Consider the following 22,800-nt stretch of genomic DNA (forward strand, 5'->3'; position numbering starts at 1 on the left):
CATAGGGCTTCCCTCCCAGAAGCAAATGATAATTTGTTTGTTTCTTGAGACAGGGTTTCTCTGTGTAACCCTGTCTGTCCTGGAACTCACTGTCTAGACCAGGCTGGCCTCGAACCCAGCGATCTGCCTGCCTCTGCCTGCCGAGTGCTGGGATTGAAGGCGTGAGCCGCCACCACCACCCAGTGAGTCTGAGGGACTGGAGAGTCGCTTAGTCAGTAAAGTGCTTGTGTGCAAGCATGGGGATCTGAGTTGGATGCCGAGATCAGTGTAAAAAGGCCAGGTCTGGCGGCAAATGCTCTCAATCCTAACCCTCAAAGACAGACAGGTGGGTCCCCGCGGCTTGCTGGCCAATAAGCCTAGCCTGATTGGTGAGTGACCTAGGACACCCAGGTGGATAGCTCCCGAGGAATGACAGCTAAGTTAAGCCTCTGGCCTCTATACTGACACATGTGAACACACACAGAATAAACAAATTGGTGTGAATTCCAATACCTCAGTGGTAGCCATTCATAAAAGCATGACAGGCCTGTGCTCTGCCACCTCTTTCCTTGCATGCCACCACCCAAGCCCTCCCCTCCGCAGCCCTCCCATTTTCACTAGTGATCAACTTTTATGCTTGAAAGCAACACATTTAACCCCCCCCTCCCCATCTCTGTCTCATCGGTCCCTCCCACCATCCTCTCTCCCTGACAATCGCCCATCTCCCACACCCAGTACCTCCTACATGGGAAAGAATGTGGCAGGTTTCCTTGTATATTCAGCCTTCATTTATCAGCTTCCAACTCTGTCTACACAGTCTCCACTTTGAGCTGCACAGCCGACTTTTTGCTCCGCTGTTATTATATATACTTATTAATAATGCTTATAATGTAACTTATTATGTTATTGTACGCAATGTGTGCAAGAGGTTAAGTCTTATTCTGTCCTGAGCTCTTATTAGCTTTACTGAGCCTCATCACATCAGTAAGCTACTATTAAAATAAGTTAACCGAAAACAACCATCACAGTGCTATGACTAGGCGATGTTTTTATTCTGTCAAGCAGAATAATGAGGCACACACAAAGGCTTTTCATACAGAGTCATAACACAGCTGAGGGGAAATTGGCCAGGTGTAGCGCTTTGGCGAAGCGTCTTTTGTTTCCCCGTCTGTATTCAGAGATTCATTTCACAAGCAGAATCTCCTGTCTCACGCTGTCCTCGCCCTGAACACTGCATTCCCAGTGGAACTTTCTTTCCCTTGTGAATGCGTGTGTACCAGGGGCGCTTCCCCCTGGCTTTTTTTTTTTTTTTTTTGGTATGATTTGGAATGTCTCTATGGAGATAAGTGAGTGCACTTAGGTAGACAGTGAAAATTAAACTCACCAGGTCAGGCATGTGAGCTCACATCTGTAATCCCAGGATTTTGAAGGCTGAGGCAGAAGGGTTGACATCTAAGCCACATTGGGATATAGAGTGAGACTCTGTCACAAACAAACACACCAGAGTGGAAAGGTGAACACACTGTGCAACCTCCCCGACATAAACACTTCCACCACCCCCAAAAGTTTCTCTTTGCTCTTTTGCATTCAGCGCCTCTCACCTTCCCTGCCTCTTGCGGTTCCTCACACCATGCCCCCTCCCCGGCGGTCACTGATCTCCCACGCCCAGCCCTTCATACGTCGGGAAGAATATGGCATGTTTTCTTGTGTATTCAGCCTCTGTCTCATAGCACAGTGCTCTTCAGACTCACTCATGTTGTTGGAGGCGTCATGGCTCATTACGCCCATTTTTAAAAAGCCGTTTATAGCTAATGGACATTTTTGTTGTTGTTTTTTCAATTGAACGCTAACTTGTAATGCTGCTATGACTGTATATGTGCAAGACTCTCTGTATTCATCATCTTTTGTTTCTCTTTGATAAGTGGAAGCCTAACACTAAATTTCTTCTTTCATGCATTATGCTGTAAGTGTTCAATCTAAAAAGGCATTACCAAACCAGATGTTGTTGGCTCAGTTTATTAACAATTAAACTTTATTATACAACCCAACTAGCATATACAAGAAGGAAAAAAAGGTTAAAGGGACAGAAGATTAAAACCTCCTGGAATCCGTTCGGCAGGACGGGTCCTTAGGTGTCTCAGTCCCACGAGCTGGTCCGGTCCTTTCCTCTCTCTCCGCGCCTTCTCCTCCTCTCCTTCTACCTCTTGTTTTTTTTCTCCCCCACCTTCCCAGTCATATGCAAAGGGCGGTCCCTTCTCCCTTCGAGGGTCAATTAGGAAAACAATAGCCACGGTGGAGTTCCTAGGTAGGCTTCCTGAATTCCAAGCCCAGGAAGGCTCCAAACAGTCTCTCACAAGGTATTCATGGTGTGCCCCAAGGGTAAAGCCCGTCAAGACTGCTTCCACCTGAGACAAAGCTTAATCTTTCCTACAAGATGTGTTAGCGCATGTCTGTAATCCCAGTGCTTGGGAGGGGGAGGTAGAGGCAAGACAGTTAAGAGTTCTAGGCCTGATTTGGTCTCAAGAGGCCCTGTCTCATCATTGATAAGATCAACAAATAAATAGGTAATTTATTACCAGGGCAAGGTAAATATAAGAGCATGATATGTATGCATGAAGATGTCATAGCAGAACTCACTATTTTGTACACTAGAAATTTTAATTAACAACAACAACAACAAAAAAACCCCTGTTGCTTTAAGAAAGATATTACCAAGCCTGGAGAGACGGCACAGTGGACAAAAGTGCTCACTGATGACCTGAGTTCTATCCCTGGGACCCATACACAGGTAAACACACATGTGCTCACACACACAGAGGCACATGCATGCATATACACATACACAAATGCACACACACAGAGATATACACATGCACATAGGTACATACACACATGCCTTTGCACCCACACAGGCAACAAAAATAATAACTGTAATTTTAAAAAATTTAAAGACACAAGGCCACCTAATTTCTCCCATGTTGTCTTCTAGAAGTTTTAAGTTCTGCATTTTATAATTAGTTTCATGATCTGGTTTATGTTGTTTTTGTGAGAGATGTTCTCGTTTGGCATGTGGTATCCAATGCTCTCACACATCTATTACCTGTTGGTCTGGTGAATTGCCTCTGTCATTTGTCAACGAGCCATGGACTGAATTTGTAAGTAAGTAAAATGTATTTCTAGGCTCTTTATGGCATCCACAGGCCTACGGATCCATTCCTTCACAATACCACTTTGTGTCTTAAGAGTAAGGCTCGCGTTCAGGTAGGATGGACTCTCAACTTTGTTCTCAACTTGGCTCTTCTAATCTTGTCTTGCCATAGAAACTTGAAAATTTCCTTGTCTACAATCACAAAACAACTTGTTGGCTGGGGTTCTTGTTACTTTAATCTGCGCTCGAGAGCTGACAGCTGACAATTGAGCCCTTGTAGTCATGAACCGAGTAGAGCTCCGTTTCCTTAGATCTGCTATCAGGATGTGTAGCTTTTTCATATGTTCTCAGTACACATTTCATAGATTTATACTTTGGTGTTAATGTAGAGAATGTTTTTTTTTTAAATTCCATTCCCCATTGCTCATTGCAAGTGCATGAGAAGAGATGCATGTATTATATTTAGGAAAATTTATTTTACACACACACACACACACACACACACACACACACACACACACACACACTCACTCACAGGCACCATAGTGCTCATGTGCGGTTCTCTCCTTCTACCATGTTCTGAGGACTGAACCAGTTTGTCAGACTTGGTGGTAAACGCTTCACCACTGAACCGTCTCTCCAGATCTTTACATTTGTTGGCTATTAGTTTGGGATTTCTTTATGGAAAGAACCTAGTCGTCCATGAGTAAAGACACTCTTTATTTATGCCTGTTGACCTTATGCTATTTGTTTTCCTTTCTTGTCTTTTTTTTTTAAGGTTTATTTATTTATTTTGTATACAGTGCTCTGCCTGCATGTACACCTGCAGGACAGAAGAGGTCATCAGGCCACATTACAGATGGTTGTGAGCCACCATGTGGGTGCTGGGAATTGAACTCAGGATCTCTGGAAGAGCAGCCAGTGCTCTTAACCTCTGAGCCATCTCTCCAGCCCCTCCTTTCTTGTCTTATTGCTGGACTCTTATAACGATACTGGATCAGAGCGGTGAGTGTAGACATCCCTGCTGCCTGTCTAGTCTTCTAAATTAGTTTCTGCATTGATTTTTTTCTATTTATATCTCAGATCCTCAACTCAAATGCCAGCCATACCATCCATATCTATCTTATTTTTCAGTCATTAATTTTGAGTTTTCAAGTGTGTCCTTTTCATGATTATTTCAGAGAAAGATCTGCAGCCAAGAAAGGGTAAGAGGAGAGGAAAACATTCTGCAACCTGGAAAGTGCCGCAGAGGCACAAGATGGAAAGTGCCGCAGAGGCACAAGATGGTACAGAAAGGGAAGCCGTTTCCCTTGCTAACAAACTATGCAGGAAACATAGCACCATATAAGAAATATTTGTATGGAAGACAGGAAAAAAGGCATTTCACTTACAGACAAGAGGATAATTAGCGTTGTTTATGGTGAACTAAAAGAAATACCAGTCCCTATTACAATGTATAATCTGGAAGCAAAGGCAAATGAAAGTATCTATGTGAACTAGCATCAGTCTGGTTGTATCCTCAAATGCAGATCCTGGACCCCACCCCACCTTGTGGCAGAACTGTTGGACTGGGGCTCAGGTCAGCTGCTTACTGCAGAATCCTTTGCTGCATATTAAGCTCCCTTAAGAAGTAATGAGCTCCAGCATCAAAATTTCACTGAATTGTTAAAAGTCACAAGAAGCTAACCCTGAAGAGGAGATTGCAACCCTTGTGCAATCAACGCAAGACACGGGGGTAGCTATGTTGACACGAAAGCAGATCATTAACCTGTTTCCCTGATCACTCATGGGGGGATTATTTACAATATAAGTTTCCATGGGATCCCCTTCAAAGAAGAATTTTGGTTCACATAGTTTATTCATGCATATAAACACCCATGTGTGCTGGGCTCCTCCGAGGCTTCGGAGTTACACAAGGGTGATGCACCGTAAAGGGGCATGCCTCGTACTTCAAGCAGCCCCGCAAGAAAGAAGGTCATCTTCCCTCCGGAAGTAGTTCTCGGAACCCTCAAACTGTTTATCATCAGAAAATCTTCTCTACCAGATTTACCGCAGTGGGGGGTGGAAACATTTGTACAGCAGGAAAAATCGGTTTTATAAAATTGGAACACCCACAGGAGTGCCTCCTACTCACTGCGCCTCAGCCATCACTAACAGTGTATCCCTTTACATGCAGCTGCACATGCCCGGAGGTCCTCACTCACTCAGCACTATGGCACAAAGCCACATCTTGTTCCCAAGCCCATTGCTCGTGCTGGCAAAATAGACTGCTCAGGAGCTAAGTAGGATGTGTCCTAGTTACGGTTAGTATTGCTGTGATGAGACACCATGACCAAAGCAGGCTTGAGGAGGAAAGGGTTTATTTGGCTTCCACTTCTGTATCACTGTCCATCATCGAAAGACAGGAACTCAAACAGCGCAGGAACCTGGAGGCAGGAAGGAGCTGATGCAAAAACCATGGAGGAGTGCTGCTTACTGGCTTGCTCAGCCTGCTTTCTTATAGGGCTCAAAACCGCCATCCCAGGGATGGCACCACCCAATGGTGTGGGCCCGGTCCCTTCAACCACTGGTTATAAAGATACCCTACAGGCTTGCCTACAGCCAGATCTTATGAAGGCGTTTTCTTAATTGAGGTTCTCTCTTCTCAGATGACTTTAGCTTGTGTCAAGTTGACATAAAATTAGCCAGTGCATATGGTTAATCCTGTGACGTGAGATGTCTTGGGACTATTAAGTAATCAGCTCTCTAAAAAAAAAATATTTGTGTGTTTGTTTGTAGCCTGTCTGGAATGGATGCCTGAGCACCACAGGTGAGGGAGCACCCAGGTCGTCACAGGTTGTTGTGAGCTGCTATGTCGGAGCTGGAAATGAATCAGGGTGCTCTGGAAGAGCAGCAAGTGCTCTTGACTGCTGAGCCATCTCTCTGGCCCCAAATGATCAGCCTTTTACAAGTATTGCACACAATTTGGATTGCGTTTCCTTAAACACCTCTTATATGCACTTTATAATTTGGCTACTGGAAAAAAAATTCATTTTCTGAAACTACCTGCCTGTGGTGGGGTTATGATTGACAGTGTCTTTCTGAGGTTCCCATTTCCTGGTCTTTTCTTCTCTCACCTTTCAACTAACAAACATAAGACAGATTATGAAATAGGGGTGATAGCTTTTGTAACTATCAATGAAAAATCACCTGAAATGGTGAGAACATTTTTGGTGGACAATAGGGACAGACTACCTGAGCTTTGACCCATCTTAGCATCACTACATTGTGTGCCTTCCATACAGGACACATCACCTTAGATAACATCTGTACCAGGAAAAGATGCTTCTGAATCCCATGGAACCTGTGGCTTTTGCTCCATGTATAAAAAAGGAGGAGAGAGAGAGAGAGAGAGAGAGAGAGAGAGAGAGAGAGAGAGACAGAGAGAGACAGAGACAGAGAGACAGAGACAGAGAAAGAGACAGACAGACACACACACACACACACACACAGAGGTGGGGGAGCTGAGCCATAGCAAGGAAGAAAAGTGCAAAAACATAGAACATTTTATGGACTTGTAGTTTACAAATCAAGGAACATGGAGCTAGTCAAAGTTGGGGCAAGAGAATAGTAATCACATGTTGTGTATGGCTGTGTTGGAATCTCAAAGGCAAAACAAGCTAGAAGCTAGCTTGAGTAAGTATTGGCTGAGCTCTGTACCTTCTGCCTGCCGTGTAAGACACAGCACATTGTTAGCAGAGACGGAATGTTTGAGGCCAAAAGAACAAAAGATGGTAGAGTCCTGGGAGCCTTGGCTGAGGCTGCTCCGAGTTCAGGTGTGGAGGGAATGATGCTGAGTCGCGTCTATGTTGAAGGCTGGGCTTGCTATTCCCTCACTATATGATGGTAGAAAGCTTCCTGCTGTCCCCCAGCTGCCTTCTGCAGAAAGGGACTGGTAACGCTTAACCCTCATGGTTACTGAAAGAACTGTAACCGTTGGTTGTCCTTGTGCGTAGCATATCACTACAGTGCCTATTAGACATTTAGGAAAGTTAGGCACTGTCCTAAAATATAACAACACTGAGTGCTGCCAATTCAGTCTTTATAATACCCCGGGGGTAGAAATAATCACCGCTCCAATTAATACACAGACATCCTAAGCAAGACACTGGAGGGCAAACAAGTACACTCACTCGGTACTTTTGCTTACTATGCTGTGTGGACCCCAAAACCGTTCTGTGGGTGGAGTGTCAGGATAGGTGAATAGAGAGAGCCCCACCCGCCACTCAAAAGTATGAATCGGAGTCAGACAGACCTGGTGCCATATAATCTAGTGATGACTTAATTTGTGATACTTCTTTTCAACCAGGGGTCCCTTGTTTCTAGAATAACAAGCAAGGGTTTCTAGAGTAATGATGCCAGTGGAGGTACACAAATGGCCCACCGCTGTGCTGCACCTAAGGAACTCCCACTGGTCTTTCCACCCACTACCAAACCTTCAGGTTCCCTCTACCAAACCTTGGCCCCCAAAGAAAAGACAGACAATCCCAATGCAGGACCACTATGGAAATTGCAAAGCCCTGGGGGAGGGAAAGGATCATGAATCTCACAGGCCGCTCACCAGTTCATCTGCATCCAAAAATAGGCCATCGTCTGTGTTAATCCAAAATATAAAGGGAACAACAACAGAGCAAATTGTTTGTTTGATGTCTTGTTTGTTCCTTGCTTCTCCCTTGTCCTCATCTTGAGGGAGGGTGACTTAGTGTGTTTGTTAGTTATGTACAGGGTGTTGGCCCTGGACTTTACATCCACATATCTGCTCTTTATGCATCAACCTGCCCAAACAGGTGTGCACTGAGCCTAGCCAGGAGCACATCAGTGAGTGACTGAACAATCAATCACAGCCGCCCTGGAGCTGCAGCTACTCAGCCAACAGCTCAGAGGTGTCAGGACAACTGCTTTAGCTCAGGCGGCAGTTTTCACACAATTCTTTCGATATTTTGGTGCACTTTACCTTTATTTTACACAAATAGACATAGCCAATTGTCACAGGAACAAATAAAATACATCTGTAGAAATGGACCGTGGGAAGAAAAGCCAAACAGACAAGATGGAATTGAGAATCCCAGAGTTCTTAGATCCTATCCCAGATGGGAGATCGATTATTCAACTTTCTTGGGTGCATTCGAGGATACCTTCTGCAGAAGATTTTGTCTGTGGTGCTAAAAATGGACCCATGCCTTCCCATCAACAAGGAGACAGCCTCAGGGAAGTGAAATGATTTGCCCATTGTTTACAAAGTCAGCAGGCATGTTGTTCTGAGCTCTGGTCACCAAACCCCTGACCACCATTGCTGGAATGATGGGGAGGAAGAAATGGCCTAGAAAGCCCGTAGGCAAGTGGCATCCCTTACAGAGGAGAAAATAGGCATCCAAACTTGAACCTGAACCGTCCTGGCAGGGTCACCTGTCCACCTATTCCCTGTGTGAGCTGGTCACATCATTCAAGGAGCTGCTCTGACACTCTCCATGTCACCTTAAAACCTTTTTGGCCCTGTCGCTTCAGATGCAAGGACTACAGCAGCCAGGCCACTGATGCTATCTATTGCAAACATCAAAGTCAGAGGTGTTGAGTGCTCATCAACCATGACACACACAGCAGGTGTCAATACAGGGCTTCTGCTCTCTGGCTTTAACTGTTGCCTTCACCACATCCCTTGTTTGGCTGAGGCTGGGTTTCGGGCTTTGAACACCTCTCCAGGGACAGACAGGAACTCCCCGGCTCTTGTGAGAGTCTGCTACATGGGGGTCAAGTTAGTTTCTAAGCAATAAACATCTCCCACCCTCCTCTGGGTAATCCACAAAGTGTGTGCCTGTGCAAGCACACACTCACACACATTCACAGAGGGGGGGACTCACACCCTCCTCCCATCCTTGAAGGGGAGGCCAGTCTTTTCTAGATGAAGCCCAGACCCCTGAAACACCAGGCCTGCATGTGCTCCCTCTGCTCTGGTGGACCTCTGCACTTTCTGGCTCCTGTAGGGTTAGCCAAGCCCAGTCACAAGGAAAGTTGTCACACCACCTCCTGTGTGACTAGTCTGTAGCCGGACTCAATGGAGGACCTGGGCGCTCCCTAAAGCCCTTGAAATCCAGCTGTTCATGGAATGTAAGCAGTCGGTCATTTCGTTACAGGAGCTGGGTTTCCTGTCAGAGGCTTTGAGTATTCAACTTTGCTAGATCAGCGGACATGTTTTCCAGGCAGTTCAAATTTGGCGGCTGACTAGATAGAAGACATGAGTGTGGTCACCTGGACAGGTGCAGGAGAACTCTCAAGTCCAGGGAAGGTTCAAGAACCTGCTTCTTACTGACTTGTCATTGAACCTGGGAGATGGGGAGGTTAGGGAATGCTTGAGACCCAGCCACGTAGTTCTATAAAAACTATTCTTTCCCCCAGGCCCTAAGTACCACTGTTGCTAGGCAAAAAGTGCTAAGATGTTCTTTTAACTTTTCTCCTTGTACAAGAGTTCACTATGGAGGTGCTCATGGGATATAGGAAGTTATATAAGAGAAAATAAAAATCATATGAAGTCCTATCATCCAAAGTAAACAATATTAACATTCTAGAAGTATCTTGTGGAAGACACAGCTTTGCATTAATGGCCACACATACACAACTTAAAATTTTTTTTGAATATTAAAAATTATCTTCACATCTTTATTTTATTGTTGTTTGGTTGTGTTTTTGTCCCTTAGTCTGTACCCTTCCCCCATCAATAAGCAAAATAAGCAAAAAAGGCATTGTGTATTCATTTTGCTGTTTGGATTTGGGGTTTTCTCACATTTGCTAAGATTCTTAACCAAAGAACAAAACTGACCATGATTAACCTCTACACAAAATTTCCAGTGTTACTGGGCATCTATGGTTGGCCTTCGATGCCTGCCAGACTATCTGTTGGTTTGTCCTTTGTGTATAGCATCTCATCCAAAAAACTCCAGCTGCACAGCACCTTATTAGACATGATCACCAGAGAAACCCTGCCTTGGAAAACCAAACAACAATAAAATAAAATAGACATGCTCATATAAAATCTCACTGTTGACAGAGGGGCTTCTGGGCCCACGGAGGAAGAGGAACTTTCGAATGACATAGTAGCCCACTGACAAAATAAGACTAAAACCCAGATCACCAGACCTGGGGTCAGACTCCTATCCCTGAAAAAGTGGGAACCATGCCAGATGATGTCTAGGTCCTAAACACAGTCATTTTCCTTCTCTGGGTCACTGTGAAAAGGTTGGATGCTAGCTTAGCTCTTTTGGCCTGTTCTCCCATGCTCTGATGTGGAAAGCTGTACTGTCACAAACTCCTAACCAGAAGAGGGCTGGGTACAGGGACCGAAGGCCTTAAGGTCTCTTGTCACTGTCTGCCATGTGTTCTCCTGCAGGATGGGGCTGCTGAGTAGCAAGAGGCAGGTCGGCGAGAAGGGAAAGGGCTGGAGCCCTGTGAAGGTCCACGCCCACAGCAAGGCTCCTCCGCCCCTGCCACCCCTGGTAAGTGATCAGCCTCTTCCAGGAAAGATCTAAGGCACAAGGCACTCCCTGAACCAGTGCTTTGGGGCTCCTGTGTCTAGATGACTATTTCATCTCATTTCCTGCTTGGTCACAAATCCATTAGTTTGGGGCAATTGGAATCATGCCTGCACCTATGTCCTGTCCAATCTGTTACTGTGGGCATCACCAAGATCCCAACAGAGACCTGATGGGAGCAAAAGCTGCTGGTATCATTTCATAGATGAACTCTGGTCTCTCTTCTAGCTGTTTATCCCAGTGTCACACAAGACTCTGCATACAATGAGATGTTTATTGAGTGAATGAATGAATGAATGAATGAATGAATGAATGAGAATATGGGCAAATTCAAACTTATGTCATTATTTCCCGGAAGTGACATACTAACAAATAAAAGCCTAGAACTTAACTTTTAAGAGTTGTGTAATGCCTACTGACTTTAGAAAGATGACAATTCCTTACTATTTCACCTGCCAGAGGTACTTGGAGTCATCTCTCCTGAACTCCTATCCCGAGACCCTTTCTTCATCTATTTAGCTCATGGTTGTAGGTTGCAGTCCGGCGTGACCGAGTCAGAGCAGCAGGAGTTCGAGACAGCTGATCTTACTGCACCTGCCTTAGTTACAGTAACAAAACACTGTGACTGGGGCATCTCAGAGAATAAGGTTTATTTAGGCTTCAGTTGCAGGGGGAATAAGAGTCCGTGGGTCCAGCACAGAGTGTGTGAGGTTTGACCAAACTGTGATTGGTAGATATAGCTCATTATTTCACTGTTCCACCATGGATCATAGGACTGTTGCCATGATGAAAAATGCTTTATGTGTGACTATTATTATACTAGGCATATCCTTTGTGCTACGGCCTGGCACGCATGTGCAGAAGTCTACCCATGGGAGAGACACCCTGTGAATATTTATTGAGTTTTAGGGAAACACAATTTATAAAAATTTTTTTAACCAATAAATTCTTGTCTTCAACTTCTTTTTTAATGGTAGAGCTAGATTTTAAACTGAGGTGACAGGTTTTTATCCCCTTTGAAGCTGGGAAACCTCCATAGATGGTCAAGGCAAGGATGGTAGGTGGCCGGGGTGACCATGGTGCTCCAAGGAGTCGATGCAGTGCATACAGAATTTATCTAAGTACCCCTGTGTGGTGGCCACCTTCCTTCCTCAGAGTGGGTCCCCACAGGTTGCCTGGCTGGCTGGTTCTCCAGGGTCCTCTAGTCTACCCTTGCTATAGACTGCTCACTAACTCAGTATATTTCTGTCCAAGGTTGTCTTCAACCACCTTGCCCCTCCATCTCCTAACCAGCACCCAGACAGAGGTAAGACTGGGCATCAGGGCATCTCTCTAGGCCATGTCACATGTTAGAGCCAGAGCAGTTGGGTTGGGCCTTGTAGGGCTGGAAAGGAGTGGGGGAAACTAGGTGCTTAAAAAACGTTCTGCAAGGTCTGGAGAGATGGCCCAGAGGTTAAGGGCACTGCCTGCTCCGCCAAAGGTTCTGAGTTCAATTCCCAGTAACCACATGCTGGCTTGTAACCATCTATAATGTGATCTAATGCTCTCTTCTGGCCTGCAGGTGTACATGTAGGCAGAACACTGTATATATAATAAATAAATAAATAAATAAATAAATAAATAAATAAATAAATATTTTTAAAAAAATGTTCTGCAAGCTGTAAAGGAGAACAAAGGAAAGACTTACAGGAGTGTATCTGGCACTGTGGAGGCCTGGTGTGGAGACTCTAGCTCCCAAACTCAAGGGGCAGCAGGGCTGTTGGGTCCTTTCTTCTCAGCATGAGGTCTGGTCTGTGTGGAGGACACCTCCTGCCTCTTTCTATCTGTGTTCAGTCTCCCTCAGAACCTTCTCGCCACCAGTGCTGCCTCCTTCATCCCAGACTCCACTCTGCGATTACAGGACTATGGCAGTCACATCATGAATGAGCCTCCTCTTGGGCCACAACTCAGGCTTTGTTCCCTGGATGGTGCCTCACTCAGAGCTGGCTTCCCCACGCCCATCCATACAAGCTATTCCTTTACTAACTTACTCACAGGAAGTGTGGAGCACGCAGCACACAGACTATTATATTACAGGACTGAGGGGTGGGTGTCACAGTGGATAACACACCTCTTCTGTCCTGGGAGAGCTCAAGCCTGTCACCTTTATGAGCAGTGTGCTGGAACTGGTCAGTGTTGTCATCCAGTGTCCTTTACCCAGCTAAGGACACCATATTTCCCAGCAGATTGTTGATCCTTCAATTTTTAGCAGCGGGTGTTTCCATCTTTAGAATGGAGGCTCAAGGGAAGGAGATAGCTGACAGCCTTTGGAGCAAGAGTTTGAGTCGTTTTTAAAAAATATTTTATTTAGTTTTAATCTATGTGCACTGGTGTGAAAGTGTCAGATCTTGGGGTTACAGACAGTTGTGATCTGCCATGTGGGGTGCTGGGAATTGAACCCGGGTCCTTTGGAAGAACAGGCAGTGTTCTTAACCACTGAGCCATCTCTCCAGCCCAAGAACTTGAGTTTTAACCCTGCAAGGAACTCCTATCATCCATGCCAAACCTCCACCCACCAAGGGAAGGTCCCAGCCTCAGCCCACACCCTCCCATCGGTGACAATGTTAGGCCATCTGCAAGGTACAAGTCTCCAAGAGATTCTGCCATGTATTTAGGGAGCCCTGGTGTCAAGCAGTGATCAAGGTATCCGCCATGCTCCTGAGCCTTCTGCTGCCTCAGGACCACCGTCATGTCAACATCCCTCCAAGAGATGCTCAAGTGCTGAAAGCCAGAGGTGCCACTGGGAAGCTCTGAACACCAACACCATAGATAGGGCAGGGCTAGAGTGGTCACGTGACCTTTGGGATAGCAACTGGGAAGGGATGCTGGATACTTCAGAGGCAGGCCGGATGCAGGATTAGCTACCAGCTCCCAGGCTTGGGCCTGTAGTCCTCTGAGGACTGGCAATGTCTGCCTCCATGTAGCTGCCCTCCCAAATCTCCGTCTGGGCCTTAGGTCTGAAGGGAAGATGGGCTAGGCGATGAGAGTCAGCCTGCTCCTAGAGTGGCCATGGGTCTGGGTGTCACTTCCTGAGAATTCCGTCTTCACTGTCGAAAGAGGATAACGTGGCTTCCCTGTCACTAATCCTCTTAGGAGGTGGAGGATGTCTTGCACCACACAGTCCCCCAGACCTCCACTTCTGTTGTGGACCCCAGTGGTAGCCATCTCTTCCTTGTTCTTTCCAGAGGAGCATTTCGTGGTGGCCCTGTTTGACTATGCCGCTGTGAATGACAGGGACCTGCAGGTGCTGAAGGGAGAGAAACTCCAGGTCTTGAAGAGGTAACTTTCTAATGTCCCCTGTCAGCAAGGACCACCATTGTCCACCTCCCTAGTTTACCCACCACACCCTGAGGGCACCTCTTGAGGGTCTTCTCTACTGCCATGTCCCTCTCCTGCCCACCCCACCCCCAGCATTTTCTTAAGCTTGAGTCATTGTCCTCCCCTCAAGTCTTTCTGGAAAAGTGGTTTCTATTCCAGCTTTCTGGCTGCTGTTAAAACCTAACAGGAAGCCTGAGTGGCCCCCACAGAGTTACCCCACTTTGGTTTCTTTCCTGTGTCCTTTCTCAGACCACCCTCCAGTGTCCACTTGTGTTCTCCCAGCCCCTCAGGCCTACACCCTGGAACCCCAAGGCCCGGCTTTGCTCCTAAAGCTCTGTGGTGGGTTTGAGCTGAACCCATATAAATGCCCTGACCTTTGACCCTACATAGGTTTCCAGTTCCTCCCTTGTCAGCAGCCCTCCTGCATTTGTTTTCTTAACCAGTTCCAACTTGCTCCATAAATTTCAGACTTGTCCCATCCATTAAGACAGGGGCTGCTTGGTAGATAGAAGACACGGCCCCCAGGCTAGTCAGGCTGTCTAAACAAATCGTCCCATTCTCCTCTGCGCCATGGCCCCTTCTGCCAATCACATGCTCAGCACAGGGTCTAAGCCCCTCCCACAGCACCTCCTCACCAGGCTGGCTGTCTTTGCCATCCTGTCTCCTACCAAACTTGGATCTGTTGTGGGGTGCTGGGAGCTGCCCAAAGCATCTTATGTGACCCTCTGTCATATTTCTGTCTCCCCCCACATCCGCCTAGCACTGGAGACTGGTGGTTGGCCAGGTCACTCATCACCGGAAGAGAGGGCTACGTGCCCAGCAACTTTGTGGCCCCAGTGGAGACCCTGGAAGTAGAAAAGTAGGTGGATAAGTTACCTCAGACCAGAGGTGTCAGGGCTGCTTTAGCCCTCCGTGCACGACAGGACTAGGAAGTGAGCTTAATAGTGGTTGTTGGTGACAGATTGGGAATTGGAGGATCTAAACATCATCTACCCCTCTGAGTGACTCCAAGGGAGTCTGTCTGTCTTTCCATCTAAGAGAAGAGACACCTGCTTCCTAGCTTCTCTGGGTGAGACTATCGCCAGTGTCTGATCCACTCCAGAATCTATAGCAAGGTTCGATGACCTGCAACCACTTCCCACCACCAACAGAGACAGACTCTAGGGCTCAGTCCCCACAAGGATTCTTCCTCATCTCCATCACCAGCTTCCACACACCAGGAAGGTCCATCCACCTAGGCCATTCACCTACTCCCTCATATGATGGAGAGACTTGGGCATGCCTCACCTCACGGTGGTGACACTTGCCTCCTTCCTTTCCCATTCACCTTGGGCCCTGCGTTTTTCCCCAGAACCATGTTGAATTAGTTATCTCTTTAGCTACTACTTAAAAAAAATACAGTTTAAGAGAGGATTCCTTTTGGCTCGCAGTTTGAGAGAGTACAATCCTTCCTGGTGGGAAAGACAGTCGGGTTCACAACTGGGTACCTTTTCCATCTCAGTGGACCAGCTAGAGCTCCATCAGGGAAGCTGAGTTGGCTTGTCACCCCAAGTGCCACTCCCATGGCCTCCAATTAGACCTCCTATCTCAACGGCTCCCCAACCTCCCAAAACACCACCAATAGCTGGAGACCACATACAAGCCTGTAGGGAACACTTTAGATCTCACCACCACAAGTGCCAGAAAGCCCCACGCTAAAGAGAGATGACTCAGAAAGAATCCAGACCAAGGAAGCCTCTGGCAGTGACATTATTCACCCAATGGCAAATGGCAAACTCATGACAACGTCTGGGCAGGGAGAGCGTGGTGGATCAGGTATGACTTTGCAGACCAAACACTAATAGAGGTCACCTAGCCTATGTTCTCATTTCATTCAGGGAGAATGTGAGCCCAGAAGTTGATGGGCGATGGGATGGAATGGGATTGCAGGGACTTAGGGGGCGTCTAATTGAACAGGATGTGAAGAAACACCTCGGGATTGGCTTAGGGGGTGTTAGCAACTCTGAGGCTCACCCACTGTTGCTGTTTTCCAGATGGTTCTTCAGGACCATCAGTCGGAAGGATGCTGAGAGGCAGTTGCTGGCTCCGATGAACAAGGCCGGCTCCTTCCTCATCAGAGAGAGTGAGAGCAATAAAGGTGCGTGGTCCTGGGATGCTCCCACTGAGGCCTCAGTCAGAGTGGGAGGGATGCTCAATGGCTTCTGCCCCATGTCCTTTCCTGGAAGCTGGCTCTGAGGCTGTCCACACCAGCTGTTCTCCTGGCCCCAAGACTGACACCACTGGGACCTGGATGACAGGGGTAGTGGAACGCCCCTATGCTACAGTGGTCACAAACTAGTGAACTGAGGCAGGTGGGGGCTGAGAAAGGAAAGGTACCATATAGCCCTCAGTCCCCAGGCACGGTTTGGAATCAGAGTCGAGAAGCTCAAAGAATCTTCAAAATCATCTCAGTCAGAAGCTGGCAGGTCACAGGAGGTTGGGGAGTGGCCTGTGTCCAGGTGTAGATGGAGCATCTACCAGGGAAGTAGAAGGTCAGAGGCAACACCTGAGACTCAGGGGTTCAAATCTGTCTGCAACTGAGTCAGCTGCCGCCACCAGCTGCAGATAACTGCTTCTCTTCCCCTCCCTCTTCTCTGCTGTTTTCTAAATAACATTCTTCCTCCCTCCACCTCCCCCTTTGGGTTTTCTTTTTCTTTTCTTTTCTTTTCTTTCTTTCTTTCTTTCTTTTTTTTTCTTTTTCTTTTTCTTTTTTTTTCTTTTTCTTTTTCTTTTTTTTTTTTTGAGAGAGGGAATCTTTCTAGGCAGACCAGGCCAACCTTAACCTTCTAACGTTGCGTTGGACTCTGCTCACAGCTAGGATCTCGGGCATGTGCCGCCACATGCAGTTGACATTCCTTCATAACGACTTTTGTTTTGTTTTCTTTTGTTTTGGAGACAAGGCCTCGCTTGTTTTTGTGCTTCTGGGATACAAACCCAGAACCCTAAACGCTAGTCAAGCCCTCTACCAACTGATCTGCACCCCAACTCCTCTGCACCCCAGCTCCTCTGCACCCCAGCTCCTCCTGAATGTCCTCTTTACTATAAAACATGAAGTATGTATAATGCATGCAAAAATGTGAGTAGTAATAACTTATGCAGACTGAGAAGCCCATGTAACTGGAACGAGAAGGTGGAGTGTAGAGCAGGCGGGTGTAGAGGAGGCGATGTAGAGGAGGTGGGTGTAGAGGAGGTGGGTGTAGAGGAGGCGATGTAGAGGAGGTGGGTGTAGAGGAGGTGGGTGTAGAGGAGGCGGGTGTAGAGGAGGCGGGTGTAGAGGAGGTGGGTGTAGAGGAGGCGATGTAGAGGAGGCGGGTGTAGAGGAGGTGATGTAGAGGAGGTGGGTGTAGAGGAGGCGATGTAGAGGAGGTGGGTGTAGAGGAGGCGGGTGTAGAGGAGGTGATGTAGAGGAGGTGGGTGTAGAGGAGGTGGGTGTAGAGGAGGCGATGTAGAGGAGGTGGGTGTAGAGGAGGCGGGTGTAGAGGAGGTGATGTAGAGGAGGTGGGTGTAGAGGAGGCGGGTGTAGAGGAGGCGGGTGTAGAGGAGGTGGGTGTAGAGGAGTCGGGTGTAGAGGAGGCGATGTAGAGGAGGCGGGTGTAGAGGAGGAGGCGGGTGTAGAGGAGGTGGGTGTAGAGGAGGCGGGTGTAGAGGAGGTGGGTGTAGAGGAGTCGGGTGTAGAGGAGGCGGGTGTAGAGGAGGTGGGTGTAGAGGAGGTGGGTGTAGAGGAGGCGGGTGTAGAGGAGGCGGGTGTAGAGGAGGCGGGTGTAGAGGAGGTGGGTGTAGAGGAGGTGGGTGTAGAGGAGGCGGGTGTAGAGGAGGTGGGTGTAGAGGAGTCGGGTGTAGAGGAGGCGGGTGTAGAGGAGGCGGGTGTAGAGGAGGTGGGTGTAGAGGAGGCGGGTGTAGAGGAGGCGGGTGTAGAGGAGGCGGGTGTAGAGGAGGTGGGTGTAGAGGAGGTGGGTGTAGAGGAGGCGATGTAGAGGAGGCGGGTGTAGAGGAGGTGGGTGTAGAGGAGGTGGGTGTAGAGGAGGCGGGTGTAGAGGAGGTGGGTGTAGAGGAGGCGATGTAGAGGAGGCGGGTGTAGAGGAGGTGGGTGTAGAGGAGGTGGGTGTAGAGGAGGCGATGTAGAGGAGGCGGGTGTAGAGGAGGTGGGTGTAGAGGAGGTGGGTGTAGAGGAGGCGGGTGTAGAGGAGGTGGGTGTAGAGGAGGCGGGTGTAGAGGAGGTGGGTGTAGAGGAGGCGGGTGTAGAGGAGGCGGGTGTAGAGGAGGCGGGTGTAGAGGAGGTGGGTGTAGAGGAGGTGGGTGTAGAGGAGGCGGGTGTAGAGGAGGCGGGTGTAGAGGAGGCGGGTGTAGAGGAGGTGGGTGTAGAGGAGGCGGGTGTAGAGGAGGTGGGTGTAGAGGAGGCGGGTGTAGAGGAGGTGGGTGTAGAGGAGGCGGGTGTAGAGGAGGTGGGTGTAGAGGAGGCGGGTGTAGAGGAGGCGGGTGTAGAGGAGGCGGGTGTAGAGGAGGCGGGTGTAGAGGAGGCGGGTGTAGAGGAGGCGGGTGTAGAGGAGGCGGGTGTAGAGGAGGCGGGTGTAGAGGAGGTGGGTGTAGAGGAGGCGGGTGTAGAGGAGGTGGGTGTAGAGGAGGCGGGTGTAGAGGAGGTGGGTGTAGAGGAGGCGGGTGTAGAGGAGGCGGGTGTAGAGGAGGCGGGTGTAGAGGAGGCGGGTGTAGAGGAGGTGGGTGTAGAGGAGGCGGGTGTAGAGGAGGCGGGTGTAGAGGAGGCGGGTGTAGAGGAGGTGGGTGTAGAGGAGGCGGGTGTAGAGGAGGTGGGTGTAGAGGAGGCGGGTGTAGAGGAGGCGGGTGTAGAGGAGGCGGGTGTAGAGGAGGCGGGTGTAGAGGAGGCGGGTGTAGAGGAGGCGGGTGTAGAGGAGGCGGGTGTAGAGGAGGCGGGTGTAGAGGAGGTGGGTGTAGAGGAGGTGGGTGTAGAGGAGGCGGGTGTAGAGGAGGCGGGTGTAGAGGAGGTGGGTGTAGAGGAGGCGGGTGTAGAGGAGGCGGGTGTAGAGGAGGCGGGTGTAGAGGAGGTGGGTGTAGAGGAGGTGGGTGTAGAGGAGGCGGGTGTAGAGGAGGTGGGTGTAGAGGAGTCGGGTGTAGAGGAGGCGGGTGTAGAGGAGGCGGGTGTAGAGGAGGTGGGTGTAGAGGAGGCGGGTGTAGAGGAGGCGGGTGTAGAGGAGGCGGGTGTAGAGGAGGCGGGTGTAGAGGAGGTGGGTGTAGAGGAGGTGGGTGTAGAGGAGGCGATGTAGAGGAGGCAGGTGTAGAGGAGGTGGGTGTAGAGGAGGTGGGTGTAGAGGAGGCGGGTGTAGAGGAGGTGGGTGTAGAGGAGGCGATGTAGAGGAGGCGGGTGTAGAGGAGGTGGGTGTAGAGGAGGTGGGTGTAGAGGAGGCGATGTAGAGGAGGCGGGTGTAGAGGAGGTGGGTGTAGAGGAGGTGGGTGTAGAGGAGGCGGGTGTAGAGGAGGCGGGTGTAGAGGAGGCGGGTGTAGAGGAGTCGGGTGTAGAGGAGGCGGGTGTAGAGGAGGTGGGTGTAGAGGAGGCGGGTGTAGAGGAGGTGGGTGTAGAGGAGCCGGGTGTAGAGGAGGTGGGTGTAGAGGAGGCGGGTGTAGAGGAGGCGGGTGTAGAGGAGGCGGGTGTAGAGGAGGTGGGTGTAGAGGAGGTGGGTGTAGAGGAGGTGGGTGTAGAGGAGGCGGGTGTAGAGGAGGCGGGTGTAGAGGAGGTGGGTGTAGAGGAGGCGGGTGTAGAGGAGGCGGGTGTAGAGGAGGCGGGTGTAGAGGAGGTGGGTGTAGAGGAGGTGGGTGTAGAGGAGGCGATGTAGAGGAGGCGGGTGTAGAGGAGGTGGGTGTAGAGGAGGTGGGTGTAGAGGAGGTGGGTGTAGAGGAGGTGGGTGTAGAGGAGGCGGGTGTAGAGGAGGCGGGTGTAGAGGAGGCGGGTGTAGAGGAGGCGGGTGTAGAGGAGGTGGGTGTAGAGGAGGTGGGTGTAGAGGAGGCGATGTAGAGGAGGCAGGTGTAGAGGAGGTGGGTGTAGAGGAGGTGGGTGTAGAGGAGGCGGGTGTAGAGGAGGTGGGTGTAGAGGAGGCGATGTAGAGGAGGCGGGTGTAGAGGAGGTGGGTGTAGAGGAGGTGGGTGTAGAGGAGGCGATGTAGAGGAGGCGGGTGTAGAGGAGGTGGGTGTAGAGGAGGTGGGTGTAGAGGAGGCGGGTGTAGAGGAGGCGGGTGTAGAGGAGGCGGGTGTAGAGGAGGTGGGTGTAGAGGAGGTGGGTGTAGAGGAGGCGGGTGTAGAGGAGGCGGGTGTAGAGGAGGCGGGTGTAGAGGAGGTGGGTGTAGAGGAGGTGGGTGTAGAGGAGGCGGGTGTAGAGGAGGTGGGTGTAGAGGAGTCGGGTGTAGAGGAGGCGGGTGTAGAGGAGGCGGGTGTAGAGGAGGTGGGTGTAGAGGAGGCGGGTGTAGAGGAGGCGGGTGTAGAGGAGGCGGGTGTAGAGGAGGCGGGTGTAGAGGAGGTGGGTGTAGAGGAGGTGGGTGTAGAGGAGGCGATGTAGAGGAGGCAGGTGTAGAGGAGGTGGGTGTAGAGGAGGTGGGTGTAGAGGAGGCGGGTGTAGAGGAGGTGGGTGTAGAGGAGGCGATGTAGAGGAGGCGGGTGTAGAGGAGGTGGGTGTAGAGGAGGTGGGTGTAGAGGAGGCGATGTAGAGGAGGCGGGTGTAGAGGAGGTGGGTGTAGAGGAGGTGGGTGTAGAGGAGGCGGGTGTAGAGGAGGCGGGTGTAGAGGAGGCGGGTGTAGAGGAGTCGGGTGTAGAGGAGGCGGGTGTAGAGGAGGTGGGTGTAGAGGAGGCGGGTGTAGAGGAGGTGGGTGTAGAGGAGCCGGGTGTAGAGGAGGTGGGTGTAGAGGAGGCGGGTGTAGAGGAGGCGGGTGTAGAGGAGGCGGGTGTAGAGGAGGTGGGTGTAGAGGAGGTGGGTGTAGAGGAGGTGGGTGTAGAGGAGGCGGGTGTAGAGGAGGCGGGTGTAGAGGAGGTGGGTGTAGAGGAGGCGGGTGTAGAGGAGGCGGGTGTAGAGGAGGCGGGTGTAGAGGAGGTGGGTGTAGAGGAGGTGGGTGTAGAGGAGGCGATGTAGAGGAGGCGGGTGTAGAGGAGGTGGGTGTAGAGGAGGTGGGTGTAGAGGAGGTGGGTGTAGAGGAGGCGATGTAGAGGAGGCGGGTGTAGAGGAGGTGGGTGTAGAGGAGGCGGGTGTAGAGGAGGTGGGTGTAGAGGAGTCGGGTGTAGAGGAGGCGGGTGTAGAGGAGGTGGGTGTAGAGGAGGCGGGTGTAGAGGAGGTGGGTGTAGAGGAGGCGGGTGTAGAGGAGGCGGGTGTAGAGGAGGCGGGTGTAGAGGAGGCGGGTGTAGAGGAGGTGGGTGTAGAGGAGGCGGGTGTAGAGGAGGCGGGTGTAGAGGAGGCGGGTGTAGAGGAGGCGGGTGTAGAGGAGGAGGCGGGTGTAGAGGAGGTGGGTGTAGAGGAGGCGGGTGTAGAGGAGGTGGGTGTAGAGGAGTCGGGTGTAGAGGAGGCGGGTGTAGAGGAGGTGGGTGTAGAGGAGGTGGGTGTAGAGGAGGCGGGTGTAGAGGAGGCGGGTGTAGAGGAGGCGGGTGTAGAGGAGGTGGGTGTAGAGGAGGTGGGTGTAGAGGAGGCGGGTGTAGAGGAGGTGGGTGTAGAGGAGTCGGGTGTAGAGGAGGCGGGTGTAGAGGAGGCGGGTGTAGAGGAGGCGGGTGTAGAGGAGGCGGGTGTAGAGGAGGCGGGTGTAGAGGAGGCGGGTGTAGAGGAGGTGGGTGTAGAGGAGGTGGGTGTAGAGGAGGCGGTGTAGAGGAGGCGGGTGTAGAGGAGGTGGGTGTAGAGGAGGTGGGTGTAGAGGAGGCGGGTGTAGAGGAGGTGGGTGTAGAGGAGGCGATGTAGAGGAGGCGGGTGTAGAGGAGGTGGGTGTAGAGGAGGTGGGTGTAGAGGAGGCGATGTAGAGGAGGCGGGTGTAGAGGAGGTGGGTGTAGAGGAGGTGGGTGTAGAGGAGGCGGGTGTAGAGGAGGCGGGTGTAGAGGAGGCGGGTGTAGAGGAGGCGGGTGTAGAGGAGGTGGGTGTAGAGGAGGTGGGTGTAGAGGAGGTGGGTGTAGAGGAGGCGGGTGTAGAGGAGGCGGGTGTAGAGGAGGTGGGTGTAGAGGAGGCGGGTGTAGAGGAGGCGGGTGTAGAGGAGGCGGGTGTAGAGGAGGTGGGTGTAGAGGAGGTGGGTGTAGAGGAGGCGATGTAGAGGAGGCGGGTGTAGAGGAGGTGGGTGTAGATGAGGTGGGTGTAGAGGAGGTGGGTGTAGAGGAGGCGATGTAGAGGAGGCGGGTGTAGAGGAGGTGGGTGTAGAGGAGGCGGGTGTAGAGGAGGTGGGTGTAGAGGAGTCGGGTGTAGAGGAGGCGGGTGTAGAGGAGGTGGGTGTAGAGGAGGCGGGTGTAGAGGAGGTGGGTGTAGAGGAGGCGGGTGTAGAGGAGGTGGGTGTAGAGGAGGCGGGTGTAGAGGAGGCGGGTGTAGAGGAGGCGGGTGTAGAGGAGGCGGGTGTAGAGGAGGAGGCGGGTGTGGAGGAGGCGGGTGTAGAGGAAGCGGGTGTAGAGGAGGTGGGTGTAGAGGAGGCGGGTGTAGAGGAGGCGGGTGTAGAGGAGGCGGGTGTAGAGGAGGAGGCGGGTGTAGAGGAGGCGGGT

General features: G+C 50.7%; 1 protein-coding gene across 2 annotated transcripts in view; it reads left to right on the forward strand.

The window, feature by feature from the left end:
- The window catches only part of BLK (BLK proto-oncogene, Src family tyrosine kinase), a 53,659-nt gene that overhangs the window by 19,480 nt on the left and 11,379 nt on the right, over positions 1-22,800 (forward strand). The window contains exons 3-8 of one of the 2 annotated variants that reach the window (XM_084767725.1): positions 5,906-5,936; positions 10,548-10,653; positions 11,944-11,995; positions 13,914-14,007; positions 14,807-14,905; positions 16,080-16,183. In XM_084767725.1, coding sequence (XP_084623851.1) covers positions 5,920-5,936; positions 10,548-10,653; positions 11,944-11,995; positions 13,914-14,007; positions 14,807-14,905; positions 16,080-16,183 — 472 coding nt within the window. In that variant the 5' untranslated portion in view covers positions 5,906-5,919. The remainder of the gene's footprint in view (positions 1-5,905; positions 5,937-10,547; positions 10,654-11,943; positions 11,996-13,913; positions 14,008-14,806; positions 14,906-16,079; positions 16,184-22,800) is intronic. The other variant, XM_084767726.1, reaches the window with a different exon arrangement.

Source organism: Acomys minous, assembly GCF_964271855.1.
Source record: "Acomys minous genome assembly, chromosome: 18".
In the NCBI taxonomy this organism is placed as follows: domain Eukaryota; kingdom Metazoa; phylum Chordata; class Mammalia; order Rodentia; family Muridae; genus Acomys; species Acomys minous.